Consider the following 16,800-nt stretch of genomic DNA (forward strand, 5'->3'; position numbering starts at 1 on the left):
ATGAACGTTCAACAATGCTGGTGTTGATTTTTCGGAGTCATTTGTAATGTGTTTCCCTCATAGAGTTCCAACTTGTGTATTTTGTGTACTAAGTCAAAGATTCTTCTTTGCAGTCTTCACCAGTCTGCATGGTTAAAGGCAAAGAAGATCACAGGAAGGAACAAGCAGCCAAAATCATCCAGAGACAGTGGAAGATGTACCGAAACAAGGTGAGATTCTCCTTTTGGGGAGCAGTGAGGGCATCCTCCTCTGAATCTTACTCCTGTTTTAGCATCTACAGTAACCTGCTGCTGGGCTCCAGGAGCTGCAGCAGTGCTTCCTAGTACGTATCTTCTCTTCCGCTGCTTTTTTCAGGTCCTCCCTGCTGCTTCTTTTGCCTTTGCTCCCTACTACCGTGTTGTTTCTGCTGCAAGATAGCCAGTTTCTGAATGGGGGAATCTGGGTGAGCAGGGAAACTAAGGGAGCATAGCAGTGCTTGGAGCCGTGCTGCTGCTGTTGCCCCCTCGGAGTATGACTGAGAAGTTAAATTCCCCTTGCAGAAATCCTCCAAACAATACTGGAAGTTTCATGTATTGAGTTACGCTCAACTAGGACAAAATGATCTAGAAAAAAAGTGTTAACCTTAGATTTTGTTCTGTGGGCAACAACATAATGCTGCTTTTTCCACATGTAGGACATACGGTGTGAGGTGAGTCTTGTAAATGCTTCTTGGGAAAATAAAGACAAAAGAAGTATCCACACATCTTTCAAAGATTAAAAGCTTTTTTTTTTTCTCCTTAAGTTTGTTGTTTGAGTTGTCCGGGGGAGGTGGGACAGGTATTTTCTGTGTGTTCTAATTGTTGGGGAAGATCTGGAAAACCTTTATTAGATAAAACTTGTATTTATTTTTACCATTAACCTAGGCATTTTTCATTTCAGAAAGAAGAAATTGCTCTGGATGAGGTGAGTGTGTTTTATGACACCCAACAACACAGTAAAACAGATTTAACTTGTATCAAAGCACAAACAAGTAATTTTTTTTAATTTTAAAGAGTTTTTATTGTAATATAAAGTGTTGTTCTAAGGTCATGTTTGTTCTTTAGGTTGGCTTCTGATCTTCCTCCTGACATCCTGGTTTTGTTTGGTATATCTTGTCAAAATGTTGCCCTTTTGGTTTCAATTTTTCTGTACTTGGTACCTTCTGCAAGATGAACGCTTCTGAAAGTTTTGAACAAAATTTGGTACAGACAGGAAAGGTTTTCTATATTAAGTAATTCTAATAATGCTTTCATTTTCACTATGATGAGTCTTCAGAAAGATTTGAAATAGAAATTTGATGCCTTTGCTGAGGAGAAACGACTCTGAGTATTATGAAGAAATTGACTTGGACAGACTTGTCACTTTTTGATAAATGTTTTGCACCAAGATTTTGATTAAACTGTTTTTTCAAATAGCACAATGTAGCATCTTACATTTGTTTTTTCCAGAACGTTAACCATCCTACTTTCAGAAACCGGAACAAATTCTAGCCATGTACACAAACATGCTGGTTTACATCTAGATCCTTTTTGTTGATTAGAATCCCATAAAATCTCTGAGTAGAGAGGAAAGGCTCTCAGCATAATCACCACAATGGTCTGCCAGACTTGGCCTGATTTCTGACTGTACCAGAGCATCGCAGAGCTGGCTGAGTGGCCGGAAACTAATAATGGAATGGGAGCGTGTTGCTCTATTTGTGAAATATAGGCTAGTGTTGGCAGCCAGAACATAACTGTGTTTGATAGGATCAATCACAAATACCTCTCAGATTGAATTTAAACCATTGAGGTGTATGTCTATGGGTTGTCACAGGCTGCGGATTCTCTGGATTGCGGCAGGGTACCTGTGAAGTAATGGGAATGTTTGTGTATCCCTTAAACATAAGAAAATGTCAAGACATCAAAGAGTTCCTATTGCACAGGGAAAAGTTATTTTCCCCATGTGCCTCTTCCCTCTGGGCCCTTGTTTTAATTTATAACTGCCATCTTTCAAAGGAGCTAACATCTACTTCTTTCTTTCCATGCTAGGCAGTTGTTATGCTTCAGGCAGCTTTCAGAGGACATTTAGCACGTCAGAAACTGTTACTGAATAACAGGATGCATGATGCAAAATCTCACAACAAGGTAATTGTTGGGGCAAATGGGTATCCAGGCATCCCATTACGTTTAGTTTACTGTGTAAAGTACTGTACTTCCAGACTTAATTCTCTGAATCACCCGGTGATGTTGTTTTAATGCACTGGTTGGCAGCACCACTGTAACTGCAGAAAGATATCGAGCTCATTCCGTAGCCTCCCTTTCCATCTTCTTTAGTTCACTGTTTTTCTTAGAAGTAAAGCTATAACTTCTCTACATTATGGACTGTAACTAGGTCTCCTCTTTTTTTCTCGTTCTCCAATCAGCTAGTAACATACCCTTTAACTCTTTAATTCGGACTGCTATTGAAGACTGTACTGGCTTTCAAGTGTTCAGTGAATCATTGTAGTAATAGACAAACCTTTGTCACTGAAGTTCAGAAATCAGAATTTGGAAAGTGTCTTTGATGGGATTGAAAAGTGGAGGAGTCTTGTGTGTGCCATGCTCAGCCAAAGGCTTGTGGTGTCATCTGTCGTGTCAAATTTGCTCCAGATTGTTCAGTTCTGAATATGAAAAAATTTCCTTACCGAGTAAACATTGAGTTTCTGTAAATCATTTGCCAATTTACATGAACATCCTTTGGACCTTTAGCAGGCTAAAGTTAATTTGTAATTCTCCATCCAGGTTGTCCATCTGGTTGCACCTTACATGCACTTTCATTACAGTCAACTAGCCCAGTGCAGTGGGGCTGAATACTTTTGCTTGTTATAAGCAGAAGATATATCCATAATGAAGGCTGCTTTTACCTCCTTTGACTTCAAAAGGTTTACTTCCTGGAAAATAAATGCACTTTCCTTGCAGGTGTTTGCTCTCTCGTTAATTGAATACAGATGCCTCAAAGCTTGTATGATGATCAGATTTGCATTTCCTTCTGATTTAGTCTTATAGAACCTTAAAGATGGCAGACCAAAAGACGGGAATATTTGGTCTACTATGACTTTCACAATCAGGAATAAAATTGTGAAAGCTTCTGTCAAGCTTCTGTGCAATCTGTAAAAAGTCAGTTTTCTTTAATCTGATTGCCTTGCAGATCTGCATGTCTCCTGTGTCAGACTCCTTGAGCTTGTCTTCTGCTTGTGAGGAGAAAGATGAGATTGCGACATTTATGCAGTCCATTTTCAGGGCTCACTTAGCACGCACGGTACTGCTTGAGGAGAGGTAAGTGAAAAATAGATATTTCTGCCACATGCAGTAGCAAAATTGATTTTATTACAGGAGAGGGGTCATATTTTGTAGAATTTTGGTGTGGGTTCCTTGGCAGAGGAGGAGAACACAGCCGTTGTTCCAACAAAGACAAGGGAGAGCTTGCTCGTGAGAAAATGCAATGAGTATGCAACTAAAAGGGTTTCTTGTTGCAGCAGTAGTCTTCCCATATCCTGTTGTATGTTCTCCTCCATAGTGATGAGGAAAGTAATGTAAAATAATTACTCTTGGGGAGAAAAAAATACGGTTGTTGTCAAACTGATTGCTAGTGCACTCTCTTAATGTAAGTGAATCCGAACCCCTGACATATAGAAGTTAAGGGTTATGTGGAGGAAGAACAGGGAGGGGTTAGAATACCATTTTGCATACATTCTAGTGCCTTAGGTCAGGAAGAAGGCAGTGATTTGCTTACTGCTTAGGTTTATGGTGACTGTCTTGAAAAATACTTCCTTGGTCTCCAGGGTTTACTCCAGTCTTTACTATTGGCTGCCATGGTTACAAGTGGCGTTATATAGTTGTCGCCTCACTTTAGTATCTGAGTTCACCTCTGCAGGTGATAAGCTTTTACCTGGTGGAGGCTGGCAACACAAGAAACTTTTCTGCATACCCTCTGAAGACAGACTGCAGTTCCTGTTCTGTGCCTCATGCTGTGCAGTATGTCTTTTTGCAGGCCCTCTGTGTCCAGTGTGCCAAGTGAGAAAGCCGATTCTGCAGTTTACATTACAGAGGAGAAACTAGTCTCAGCAGCACTCCAGAGACCTCCTTCAACCTTCATGTCATCTCTTCCTGGTAATCTCATTTCCCTCTGTGTTCAAAAGTATGTCAGTTTTGTGTGGGTGCACACACAATTTTATAGATAACATCTGCACGTGCACACACATGTGCAAATGCGTACTTGTACTCTGTGTGTGTGTGTCTTTTTTTTAATTTGATGACATGTTGCTTATACTGGCAAGTACAGTCCCTTAAATAAAAAACAAAAGCTTTGACAGTATCAGTACCAGCTTCCCCTGGTAGTGCTTTGCTTATCTGTCACAACAGCGGTTTGGAAGGCCTCTCTCTGGTGTGAGTGATAATTATTCAAGGAACATGGTGTTTACCCTGCATCGCCTCTACTTCCTTTTCAGTCTCCCCAGCCCCGCAGCTGTAGTATGGTACTTTCCACTACGTATTGGGCCCAAAGCCATAGACAAGCCAAGAGCGTTTTCACTGTCCTGACTTAGTTTCTGAAGGGGACAGACATCTGGTAAAAAGAACCATCCCAGTCAGCCATGTGTATTTAGTCACGTTTTTTGAGCAGTCTCCAGTTGCTGCGGTAAGGGGAAAAATGAAGTTCTGGATAACCTTGCCAACTAGTACTACTATAATGCAAACTGGGAAGATGTCTGTCTCTTTTTTTATGGCTCTTCTGCCATTTGGTTTCCTTCTTGAATTCTTCATTGCTGCTTGTGAGAAGAGGAGTCAAAGCCAAAGAGGCTTTTAAGAGGGTGTTAGAAGTACTGAGTAGGAAACGCAAAACAATGATGCAGATAAGACAGCCTTAGACATGCAGCTTCAAAGGACTTAAAAACAAACTGAAAAAGGTTGGTTCTATCCAGAGTGGGATATTTTAGGCTTTTTATGGACCAGCTGGAAAAAAAAGAGCAACTTTGAGGGTGACCTGAGAAACATTGACTTGTTTTTTGTCAGTGAAAAGCTGACAGTCTCTGCAGGCTTGCTCAGAAACAGAGCATGCTGTAAGCAGCTGAGACTGTTCCTCTAAGATATGACAGGGGGAATAAGCCAGATCTCCAAGGGTTGTGAATACAGAAGTTATCCTTCAGTGAAGGAAAATGGTTTAAGAAACTTTACTGTATTCCATAGTTGGGAGTGTATTCTACTTTGTGAAGGAGTAGGTAGTACTTGCTTCTGAAGTTTTCAGTGATTGTAGTTATGTCTAGTGGAAGTATCCAGAAAAAAAATGCTGCAACATCCTGTTTTGCCTGGGCTTTACTGCAGTAGTCATTATTGGTATGCTCAGTCTAAACCCTGAGTAAAACAGTTGTGAAATTTTACCCAAAGAATCACGTAAAAATGCTTTGTGCTTCTGAAGTGCTTCTAAGACCTGAACAAGGGTATAAGATGAAGCTAGTCTGGTAAATGAAATAGTATGAATCCTGATAGAGCACAGTCACTGTCTAGCTATGAAGTCTCCAAAGCTAACTTTTATTGCAGATTGTGGTGACAAAGCAATGGGTGAAGAAGTTCTGGAAGAATTTATATTGGAAGGGATAGAAAGGAGACCATAAGCATTCAAACTTTCTTGTTTGCAATCCTTTTCTGGTGAATATCGAAAAGGAGAGATTGGGAGCAAAGCAGGTTATATTTGCTGCTGATCTTACAAATATGGGAGGTGTTTTCAAAATCTGGGATGAGGATAGAATGTATCTAGGTAGCTTGTGAAGAGGAATGCTGGGTATGTGCTTCTGTAACTGCACAACTGCCAGAAAAAGACTGTTCTGCACTAAGTAGCTCTGTGAAGTATTAGTTCTTGGTGCGTTGGAGGATTTAACCAAACTCTCCCAAAATAAAGATTGGGAAAAACCTACTAAAGGAAGCAGAGCATTCTGGTGTAAATGGTGAGATGTGGCCCGTCAGCAATCTGTTTGGCTATAGCAAGTTTTTTGCCATTCGAATTCCTGTAGCTTAAACAGGTTAAAGCTAACTGAAGTCCAACATCTGTCATCCCTAGCTCATGACTGATGCAAAAATCCACTAGCAAAATCGGTTTTTGATGTAAGGTATTTCACTGGTCATCCTGCAGCTTAGAAAGTGTATGAGGCAAGGAGGTGGTTTAACAGCTCAGTGATTTAAAGCAATCAGATTCCTTTAGCTTTAAATCACGCAGCTGTTGAACAAGCTCTTGCTTCATTTGTCTCAAGTTTACTTGAGTTTCATGACCTCTAGATCTTGCAATGATCTTAAATTTTCAGTGAAAGTATATATTGCAATAAGTCATTTAATTTCTCTAGCCTTTCAGCATTACTTTGAGAAGAATGGGAGAGATGGAAATGTGTTTTGAACAACCTTATATAGCTGCTAGAATAAATTTATATAATCTTGGTCTAGCATTACAGACTTTTAATTCATTGTTTGCATCAGGTTAGATGTTTCTGTGTTTTCTAATTTAAAAAAAAAAATTTAAAAATAGCAAAAGTGGTGTAGCATTCAGTGCTGCTTTGCTTGTCTTCAGAATGTGGACAGTACTGGGAGATCTGTAAAGCCATTTCTGCTGCTTCCCATGAGATGGAACAGAGAATAACCATTCAGCCTGTGAAACTTAGCATTTTGTTTCTTTCTGTTGGGGGAGTGGCAGGAAGGAAGAATATGTTCTGTACATGCACAACAATCTTGAATAAAGGCAGCATTTCTCTCTGCGTATCACTAGCCAGTCTGGATACAACTGTTAACTTAATTTGAGGCTTTTTTGAAATTGTACTGAATTTACATACAACCCTTAGCTCTACTCAGCGCTTACCCCTTCAAGCACAAAGATAAAGTTGTCACTCTGAAGTGTGTTAAACTGAAGATGAGGACAAGAAAATCATCAAGTGCAGGATATAATCAAGAGTGATTTGGACAATATTAGGCTATTTAATATAAAATATTAATTTATGGTTGGAGTTGCATTTTCTAGTTATCATGCCTGCTTCTGGAAGTTCTCTTCACTCATCCTTATCATGAGTACTACTGGCTCATAAATCGTCCTGAAAGACGTACATTATTTGTTGACTGATGCAGAGAGGAATTTCAGTTAACTATAAAGTCACATGCTTCTTTGCTCCTGTAGGTTGAGGTCAATGTAAGGGCCTCCCTGCATTCCTCCTTTCCATTCACAGGCTCTCTGTCTGTCACTCTATTTCTGGGCTGGTTGTGGTCCTCTTTTTTTTTCCACATTCCAGTTGCTGTGTGTGCTGCCTCTTCCATACCGGGAGGGTCTTTTCTGGTCAGGACCCTCTTATTTCACTGAGACCCATGGCATGTCTGTTTTTCTCCCCAAGTAATATTCTCTGTGTGTGCCCTCCCTTTTCCCTTCTGTTTCACTGTCAAAATCTCAGTGTATGGTTCTTGTCTATTTCTTTTTTCTGCCAAAGATTGTCTTGATTTGTTCTCTTCTCTGGGAGATAGTCTTTTCAGAGAATTGATATTTGAAACTGAAAAATAAGTGGAGCTGAGGGGAGAATATTGTTCTAGGAGGTATTAATAGCTGAGGGGAGGATATTGTGCTAGAAGGTATTAATAGATGTCATCATTTAGTTCATAGATCTCTTGCAGAGGGGTTACAAGCTGCTGGTTCTGCTCATCAGATCTTAGGGGCTTTGTATGTATCCATTTTATCCCTCTGATTTTCCTGTATTTATGGGGATCATTAGGGTTCTATCTGTTCATGCCCTGACCATTTCTTCAAATGTTGGAATTGATGATAGAATCACACATCCAGAAAAACAGCAAAGAAGCAAAAGGAAAAAAAAAAACAAACTACCCCTTCCCCCTGCTGCAGAGAAGAAAGCAAGAAAGGAAAAAAAACCCAAACCAACTCATACTCATGGTATGGTTACCATTTTTATTGTCATTAAGTGAGGTAGTACAGCACATGAGCAATATATTTGGTATTTTACAGAGATAATGATAAAAAACAGTCACTGAGATCTTCCATCCCTTTTTTCTCCTCACTGGTTTCCCTTTATCTATATCTGACCATAGTTCTCATTATGACCTTTCTGCCTAGCTTAAGCTTGCCTGGGTCAATTTTTCCTTTTCTGGACATGTAATAAATATTTATCTTTATGGCTTCACTATCGAATTGCTTTACTTTGTGGTGTGTAACCACTTGCAAAGATTTAAAGACAATAAGACAAATCATGCGTGGTCAGTATGTCAATGCTTGCCATGCATGCTCTTTCGTTAAAGAGGAACGGGAATAGTTATATGCAGAAAAAGATACATCAGAGTTATTCATAACTGAAGGTAATTCTGGAAACTTAATGGTTCAGAGAATATTACACTTCCCACAAGGGCTTGTTTTTGTCAGTGTTGTTTATTGATGACCTTGTTTCCTTTGTAATTATTTCAGCCAGGCCCTCTGAGAAGCAATCACAGCCTACTCTCCCTCAGTCTGTGGATGAAGCTCACTCAGACGATTCAGATGATATTGTCATTGTCTCTTCATTGTTGCAGATGAAGAAAAACTACACCCACTTTTAAGTTTTGGTAACAGGCTCTGGTGATCTTGAATTATTCAATTCACAAAACTATTTCTACCAAGATAAGGCATATCAAAGATGAAAAAAGGGGGAATATCAGCCCCTTTTTAAGGACAGTTGTCATTATGACAGCTGTAAATGAGTAATTGTTTGATATGTCATCGCTGCAGACTTCATGGCTAAAAGCCACTGACTGACTGTTAACCTTATCCTCCTGGTATGCAGGGAGAGTTTGGATTTATAAACTAAAACAAAACACTTAAATATTTTGTCTCACAATGAGGATTATAAATTCAATTGCCAAATTTATATGAAAGCAATAAAGCCTTAAGCTATTTCACATCAAACAGAGTTTTGTTTCAGGTTGACTAAAATAACTGGGTTAATCGGAAGGTGGTTAATGACATGACTCCAGCTTTCAGCCTGTGTACATGAGGGGGAACAGCTTATATTTCTTACCAGTTCCTCTCTATTTAAAAATTTCGTTGTGTTGTATTTTAATATCTTTTTTGTTTACTTTTATACTGAACATTTACAGTCTCTGCAGACCTTGTAAAGGCTTTTAGAAAGCCTTTTTTTTTTTTTGTCATAGGGCTGTTCTAGACCTACTGTATCAGCAGGGTTTTCCTATTTATTGCCTTTTCCAATGTGTGTGCTATGATATGTATAGTACCATTTTGTATTTGAAATGTCTGATCACGTAATCAATTTTTTTGTATTTGTCAGAGAAGGTGTGTAATAGCAGGAGTGTTCTGTGACGGATGCCCTTGTGGTTGCTTTTTCGGCTTACGTATCACAAATACGAGTGGATTATGCAGGGTGAAAACAATTGATGTAGGAGTTACGTTGCTTTATGTCCTGTTTTAGCCTGTGTCACTTGACTGACTGAAACTTTCACCAAACTGGATTGCTCGTACACTGAGCACTGAGGGGTTTTAAGTCTAATGTTGCTTTGCTGTTGTTGATCTCTCTTCTCAGTACTATGTATGTGCATGCATTATAAATATATATACACACACATACACTGTGAGCGCACAGTAAGTCCAGTCAGAGGCTGGGAGAGGCATCGCAATATACAGCCATCTTCTGTCATCAGGTAAAGCTACGAGGCTGACTGCTGGAAAGCACGGGCACTCCCAGCTCTGTTCTGAGTGACATGGATTGGGATGAGCATAATATGCAAAACCTAACCCATACAGTTTGGTTTAGGATCAGAAGAGGTAGGTTGGATTATAATAGAAATTAAGACTAGGTCCTGAAATAACACTATTTGACAATATTGTTGTCCATGGAAGGACCAAAGGCATAATGGGCTGTGGAGAACATGGACAGAGGGGTCTTTCTGGATCTTTTACGCAGACTGTGCTGGAAGGATGGCTTTATAGTTCCTACTATCATGCCACCATCCTTCACAGGCATTACAATGTGTGTGGCTTTTGTTTTCTTTTTTTTAAGGTGAGCTAGAGAAATTATATATTTACTGGAAGGAGAATTTAATGTTACACGCAGTGAAGTTTTTGTGGAGACCCTAATGGTTTCCTTGTCATCAAGGAGTAATAAAGACTCCTGTAAACAGAAAGCACACTTTTAAATATAAGATTTTTATCACCTTTTCCCTCTTCTTTTTTTAAATTAAAAATCAGTTGCCACTGTTTCACAGAATACTAATAAGTCAGAGCTGTCTTGGTTCTTTGATTTCAATGAAGCACTATCTGAGGCTTATCATAGTCCATGCCAGTACTTGCAGCCAAAGAGGAAACTGGATGGCTGCAGCACAATGCAGCTGATTTCATTTAATCCCATCAGTGGAAATGCTGCCTGTGCTATTTCCAAAGGCAGTTTTGGGAGCTCTCCATACCCAAAGCAGTCTGAAGGATGTCATTTACGCTCCCGTTGGGTAAATTTTTTCCTGCTGGTACTTTGGTCACATGACTGTCATCTGCAGAAAGGATTAAAAAAATATATAAAATAGAAGAACAGGCAGAAGCTGAGGCCTGTTTCCCTCTTTTTCTGGAAGTCATGTTATGAAAAAGGGTCATTTTGCTAAACAGAAGCAGAGCTATACTGAGTTGCTTATGTACAGTATTTCAAGTCTGTAACTGTGACTCTGTCATGGATACCTCCAGAGAGAGTGACTAGAGCTGAGGACTCTGACACATTAAGGGAGAGCATGCGGTGTGTCAGGACCAAGACTGGTATAGAGTACCTACCTAGCTGCTATCCTATAGAGAAGTAGTTGGACAGCAAATATAATCAAGATGGCATTCTTTTACTGTGCTCTAATAACCAGTATGAAAGCATTAGGAAGTAGATACAGAGCGGAAGGACTTGCATTTTAACTGAGCGAATGAGTAGCAGTAGTGTTGCCAATAGACAAGTTCAGGGATAAAGGGGAGATAATATCTTGGTATGACCCAAAGGCACAGACAGAAATCAGGGTGAAAAGGAGCAAACATTTTCTGGGATGAATGAAAATGTGTTTAGAGCTTCTGAAATTTGAGTCTGCTATCTCATAGCCATCAAAAATCTGATACTTCACTTGAGTCAGACTTCAAGCTAATTTCTTAGTTTGGAAGATAGCTATATGCTCCCTGCAAATCAAAAGTTTGGTGTGGTACAGTAGAAAGAGAAACCTCCACAGTATTAGTAGCCTTTAATGTGTCACTATATACTGTAATAGAATGCATTGAAAGGAGCAGTAACTGATGCTAGGCTTCGTTCTGTGGTTACCTATCTGGATCCCAGCACCTGTAAATCTGTGGAACAATGAAGGAAGAGAAAGTTAATTTTTTAATAAATGGTGTTTTAATTTAACAGGGAGCTGAGGACAGTAAAAATTGGTGTGGCCCAATGTAAACATACTCAGTTTCTGGAAAACACGTTTTCTGTAGAAAGCACTGATAACCTTGTGGGGGTGTTAAGGTCTTGAAATAAAATTAAACTCCACTGTAACCTATGTAATCTAAGAACACACTTTCCATTCTACTGGTATGGGGTAATGTTGTCTACTTAAAGCCTTTTGCAATCTACAGTAGTGTTTATTTAGAGATCGTGTGTGGCTATAGAGATCTGACTTTCGTGGGATGTTCTCTCTCTTGATTTCGTTTTGCCTTAAGTGCCTATGCCTGTAAATCTTTACAGAGGCATCAAGACCTCAAAACTACTGTTTTCTGCGTAGCTATAAAAAATAATCCCTGCACAGGCAACTTCTAATATAGTCAAAATGGAAAAGGAATAATCTTGGCATATGAGAGCGCCATTAATTTTTATGATCTTTTTAGTATTTAGAACTGTGCAAGTTTTTTATGTAATTTATTTTGTGATCTTTTTAAAAGCTAAAACAATTGCAATGTATTTTCTCCTAATTGTTGAACTTTCAAATAAAGTTAATGTTTGTAAATTAGTTATTCATGCATTTCTGCTGCAGTTTCTGTATTTGCATTGCTCCTCTGGCCTCTGTGGCATGCGCCCGTTGTTTTCATTTTGCACCTAGGCTGACCTTTTACCTCTGACCGCTTTCCTGAGCCGAGAGTAATAAGATAACTCTTAAACATGTACGGTGTGAAACCTCTTCAGTGCACATTCAAGTTTGTCCAGAGTGAATGGTGTTCTTGACCACAGCCCAGTGGAACTGAAAGAGGTGATGGGCTTTTGCTTTCACTCTTGGCTTCTGGTGTTTTATTTAAAAAAGAAATCCTGTCAAGTAGTTCTATAACTAAAGGCCATGTCCTTGCCTCAAACATACCTGGCTTTGTGCAGAGTACAGCAAGTTTCATGTATGCCTTTCCGTCTCTTGTGCCGCTTGCTTGTCGGTTGCAACAGTCATGCTGACCAGTTACCGAAGCAGAGAAATTCAGGTAAAAAATTCAAAAGAAGTCATTGTGGTGACTGTTCATGCCTAAATACATTATTGATGGATACTTCTCAGAAACCTTTTGTAGGAGGGATAGGGCGGGTAACCAGTATTTGAACTCAGTAGGGCCACAGAGCTCTCCCTGTGGCAGGGCTTGGGAGTGCTGTAGACAGGCAGAGGACTGGGTGAAACTGGTCTGCTGTCAGCTGGGGGGAGAGTAGGGGGCTACAGGGTTCCAATTTACTTGGAATTTAATTGGACTGTCCAATTTACTTGCAGTGTATCCCCTTACTTCGGTTATTGCTGCTGTTTATGAAGTTCTGGTGGAAGGAACTAGGATGTCTGCATTCCTTTCCAGGTCCACTGAAAAAGCCTTTAGGGGCTCCCAGGAAAAACCAGCCTTATGCTGCTTTATGAAGATAGAAGAGGCTGCTAACTGCTGTGAAGACATGGGAATCCTGCTGCCATCTTCCTATCAAGCAGTGTCCTTGTTGTAGGAATAAGACAGATGTAAGAGTACAAGACTGAAACAAACAGTCTGTGTTTGATGAATATATTATCTAAATTCACTTGTTTGTTCTTTCCTCTCTGCTCCACTGACACATGCTCTGGATTTCTTAGCAGAAACTTCAGTTTTAAGTCTTAAAAGGTAACATGCTGGAGGTAAGTCATGCAGCATGAATGGAAAAGTTTTGATATGATTTCTTGGAGCAAACTATTCTTGAATTCAGTTGAAAGCAATTAAGTGTTCACACTAGTTGTATTAAACCATACTTTGGCTTCATCTGGAGTCAGAGTGCCCTTGACTTTTGCAAGCTTTGCAGCATCTATTTATGGTAGGTTTGTCAGCAACTAATTGCTTTCCCCACATGAACTTCTAAGGGGGAAAAAAAGTTTTATTCATCCTGTGGGCATCGTTAATACCCGCAAAGAGTGAAATATCTATATTAGACTCTAAGTTATTGGGGAGGATTCTCAGGCATGGCTGTGGTCTGGTGCTGCATCAGTTCCTCTGACGTTTCCTTCTAACATTTGCTGATGCGGTTCTTTGCCTTCTAGAGTCCGCACTGACATCAGTTTCTGAATATCTGTCCTGTTTTCAGATGTGTGTAAGGCACATTGGCTCTTGCTTTATGTGGCCTTTAGCACTCATTCTGTCCTTGCTGTGCTCCAAGGAATAGCCTTGAACAGCGAGTGTTGCTATGTTCTTACTAACTATATTCTGTTGTAGTCCACTGATGAAGTTGTGCCTTGCTCCTCTTGCCCCTTCCACTGTCTGGCTCTCTTAATTACTTTTTTCAAATCTGAGAGCGTATGTATTTGTACAGGTTTTCTGGTCTCCAGGAGAGCATTCATGTTGTTCCCCTCATTGGAGCTATGTATAAACCAAACTTCCCCTCTCAAGATGTTGCTCAGACTGTAGCAGCTCCCCTACTAATTGGTAGGTTTTTTGCCAGCATGCCTCAAAGACGCCTTGTGCTGGGTACTGCACAAGCCCCTTTAGGGCTTCTATTCTTGGCAGTGTGAACAGATGTGTCATAAAGTCTTGATGCTCAAAATGGTCTGGGAAGAACCAGGAGGGACATCGTGCCTGCTGTAAAGGGCTGCCTTACCTCCCTTGCTATCAGCCAGGTAATATCACACCCGCACCTCACTCCTCTGCCCCTCCTCAGTCCGTCAGCTCTGCAGAGAGGAAGCTCTTCTTCAGTAATGTAGCAGAGCTTGAAAGTCTTTCCTGTAATACAGATTTAGAACCGATATACTGTAAAATATGTCATTTGACTACAGTGCTGCTGCTGCTGCAAAAAAGGCCATGTTTAAATGGCCTCTATTTATATGCATGGAAAATTAGAATAGCTTTTAATAAACAGGATTGACCATGAATGCCTGTAGTACAAGTTATAACATTCTGCGCAGACATTACTTAGCATTGTCATTATCTAGCAATAATCCTTATTTGTGTCTTACGCAAATTGTGGCAGAACCTTCTATTTACCTAACCTGGAAATTTTTCCGGAACAGGCTGTCTATAATTTATACACAGAATTGGCAGTTTTCTTCCTTTTCTCAGCAGATATTTAATAGCCACATATTACATTTCTATGCTAGTAAACCTTCATTCTTATACAAAATGCACTAGAATGCTACGAAGAAATATCTTAAATAATTAAACAGAAACTGAGTGACAAAACAAATGAACAAAGTGCAATCTGAGTTGTGTTATTCTTTCCTTTTTCTATTCACTATTTGCTAATATGCTGAACTCACTGAACTGCAATGAGTCTTGCTGTGATTAGAGAGAATTTGCCGAGTTCCTTTGTAATTGTTTCTTTGCAATTAACTAAATAATAGAACGTTCTGTGCGTTGCTCTCTGGGGAAAGGAAGGGAGCAGGCAGGTGCTTTTGCAATAGGATTTCCACGTCTTCCACCCATTTCCCTGGAACTCACCAAAAGACCAGTAGAACACGAGGGAGAGAGAATATTGCCGCCGGACTGGAAATGACAGAATTAACCTTTTCATATGGTTTGAGTTTGCTTAATGCTTTTTATGCTGGCCCTGGTTGTGGCTATTCTTTGGTTAAACCCAAAAGTCCCTAGGAAAGCAATGAAGACCCAAATGTACGTTTCTTCCAGCAGCCACCCCCACTAATGGGGAAGTTCTTTAAGCTGGGAGCAGAAGTTAACTGGGAAGATCCCCGGCAACGTGGTTTTGCTGGGAAGAGCGGAGGCTGGGGACTGAGCTTTTGTGGAGGGGGCAGCAAAATCTGGGGGAAGCTGGAGAGCAGCCTGGCTTTGTTATTTCCTTTGACTTTCAGCAGAAAAATACAGAGGAGCCCTGGGAGGAGAGAAAGGGTAATCTTAGTAGAGGCACAGCTTGATGTCAGGGCAGAGTTTATGGAGCGGCAGAGGCGAGTGGGGTGGAGGTGTTGCCTAAGAGTGGCAGCTGAGTGCTGAGGCACGGTTGTCTCACTGACCTCCCTCTGACTGTCTGTAATTTAGTCCCTAGTCTCAAGAGGGCAACTCATTCATCTGCTGGCACATAGAGTTCAATCTTGCCTTTTTAAAATTTTTAATCTGTATTATTGGCTGAAACCTTTCATAACATATATTAGGTCTGACAGTCAGGGGAAGACTCCTTGCTTCACAGTATATTAAAAGCTGAATTATTTCATTTCATAGTGAATAAAAAGAGCCAGGGGTATGGGACTGCTATTCTAAAAGGTGGTGTCATTGCAAGTATCCCATCAGCAGTAGGGAAGTTGAGCCTGAGAGAAGGTCGTGAAGAGTGAAAGATGGTACACTTCGTAGGGTGCTTTCGCAGACTATTTGATGGTCTCAAGGGCACAGGGGTAAGGCACTAGTTGCCTTACTTTGGAGGTTTAAACTAGTCCTTTTATCACCATTGTCTTTAATTTGGAACATTTCTCATTCACCTATTTTGTCCAGTGATTCTTTAGCAAAGCCACTGTCAAAGCAAGTTAGCGAATGCTGATACGGCTCTTAGGGTTACTTTTCAGCAGGATTACCAGCTAACAAGCTGATGTGCAGTTTGCTTTGGTTGATTGTAGAACTGCTTTCCATGCAAGGGTGATGTACTGTTAGTTTTTATTCCTGGGATGTCACAGGAGTGGCATGTTTGTTCATTTTGCTTTGGCAAAACAGAGTACCTATTTGTGTGGGGAGGAAAAAAGGCTGCTATAATCTAAACATTAGAGCCGTGATAACTGTCGTCACGTAATCAAGAACAGCATCAAATAAGAGATGCTAGAGGTCTAAGAAATGCAGACACCGCTTCCTGATGTGGCACAACAGGCTGAAGTGCCCTACCATGGAAAGTACAGCCAGTGCTGTGGTTTCTCTCTTATTCCTAGTTTGCTGAATTCACTTTACTCTTCATTTTCATATTTTCCTGTATCATTATGAACAATTGTGCGGGAGAAATTAAAACTGTTGATGCCTCTGTTTCTCTGTAATCCCACACTCTCATTCTACTATAATTTAATCCAGTTGTCTACACAGCAAATGGCTGCGAGAGAGGCATGCACACCAGTGCTGCTGAGCCCGGTCCTTTACCCCCCGTCCCCTGTATGGCGCCTCAGGCTGCCATGCTGACACTCCGGTGCTTACACCCCCGGTTAATAGCATCCAACTTTTTCTGTCATTTGTTCTAAAATGTTTTGTTCGGTTTGATTTACATCAACGCTGCCAAACAAGATCTCAGTGCGGAGTGCTTGCTGCATGTGCTTCTATTCCGTGTCCATCACTTTGCTGACAAAGGTTCTTGGACTTGCAGCCTGGTGGGGTTTTTCTATCTATCCAGAGGCAGCCGTAACATCTGCAGGGCAG

The 16,800-nt window shown here is 40.4% G+C and overlaps 1 protein-coding gene across 4 annotated transcripts in view; it reads left to right on the top strand.

Annotated features, from left to right (window-relative positions):
• Positions 1–12,002, top strand: part of IQCE (IQ motif containing E) — a 28,464-nt gene extending 16,462 nt beyond the window's left edge. For 2 of the 4 annotated variants that reach the window (XM_075104866.1, XM_075104862.1), the window contains exons 17-23: positions 114–209; positions 919–942; positions 2,046–2,141; positions 3,184–3,311; positions 4,027–4,145; positions 7,837–7,944; positions 8,470–10,536. In XM_075104866.1, coding sequence (XP_074960967.1) covers positions 114–209; positions 919–942; positions 2,046–2,141; positions 3,184–3,311; positions 4,027–4,145; positions 7,837–7,944; positions 8,470–8,600 — 702 coding nt within the window. In that variant the 3' untranslated portion in view covers positions 8,601–10,536. Of the gene's footprint in view, positions 1–113; positions 210–918; positions 943–2,045; positions 2,142–3,183; positions 3,312–4,026; positions 4,146–7,836; positions 7,945–8,469 lie in introns of all 4 variants that reach the window. The other 2 variants (XM_075104863.1, XM_075104864.1) reach the window with 1 other exon arrangement.
• The last annotated feature ends 4,798 nt before the right edge of the window (positions 12,003–16,800 follow it).

The sequence above is a fragment of the Phalacrocorax aristotelis genome, chromosome 10, assembly GCF_949628215.1.
Source record: "Phalacrocorax aristotelis chromosome 10, bGulAri2.1, whole genome shotgun sequence".
Classification (NCBI taxonomy): Eukaryota; Metazoa; Chordata; class Aves; order Suliformes; family Phalacrocoracidae; genus Phalacrocorax; species Phalacrocorax aristotelis.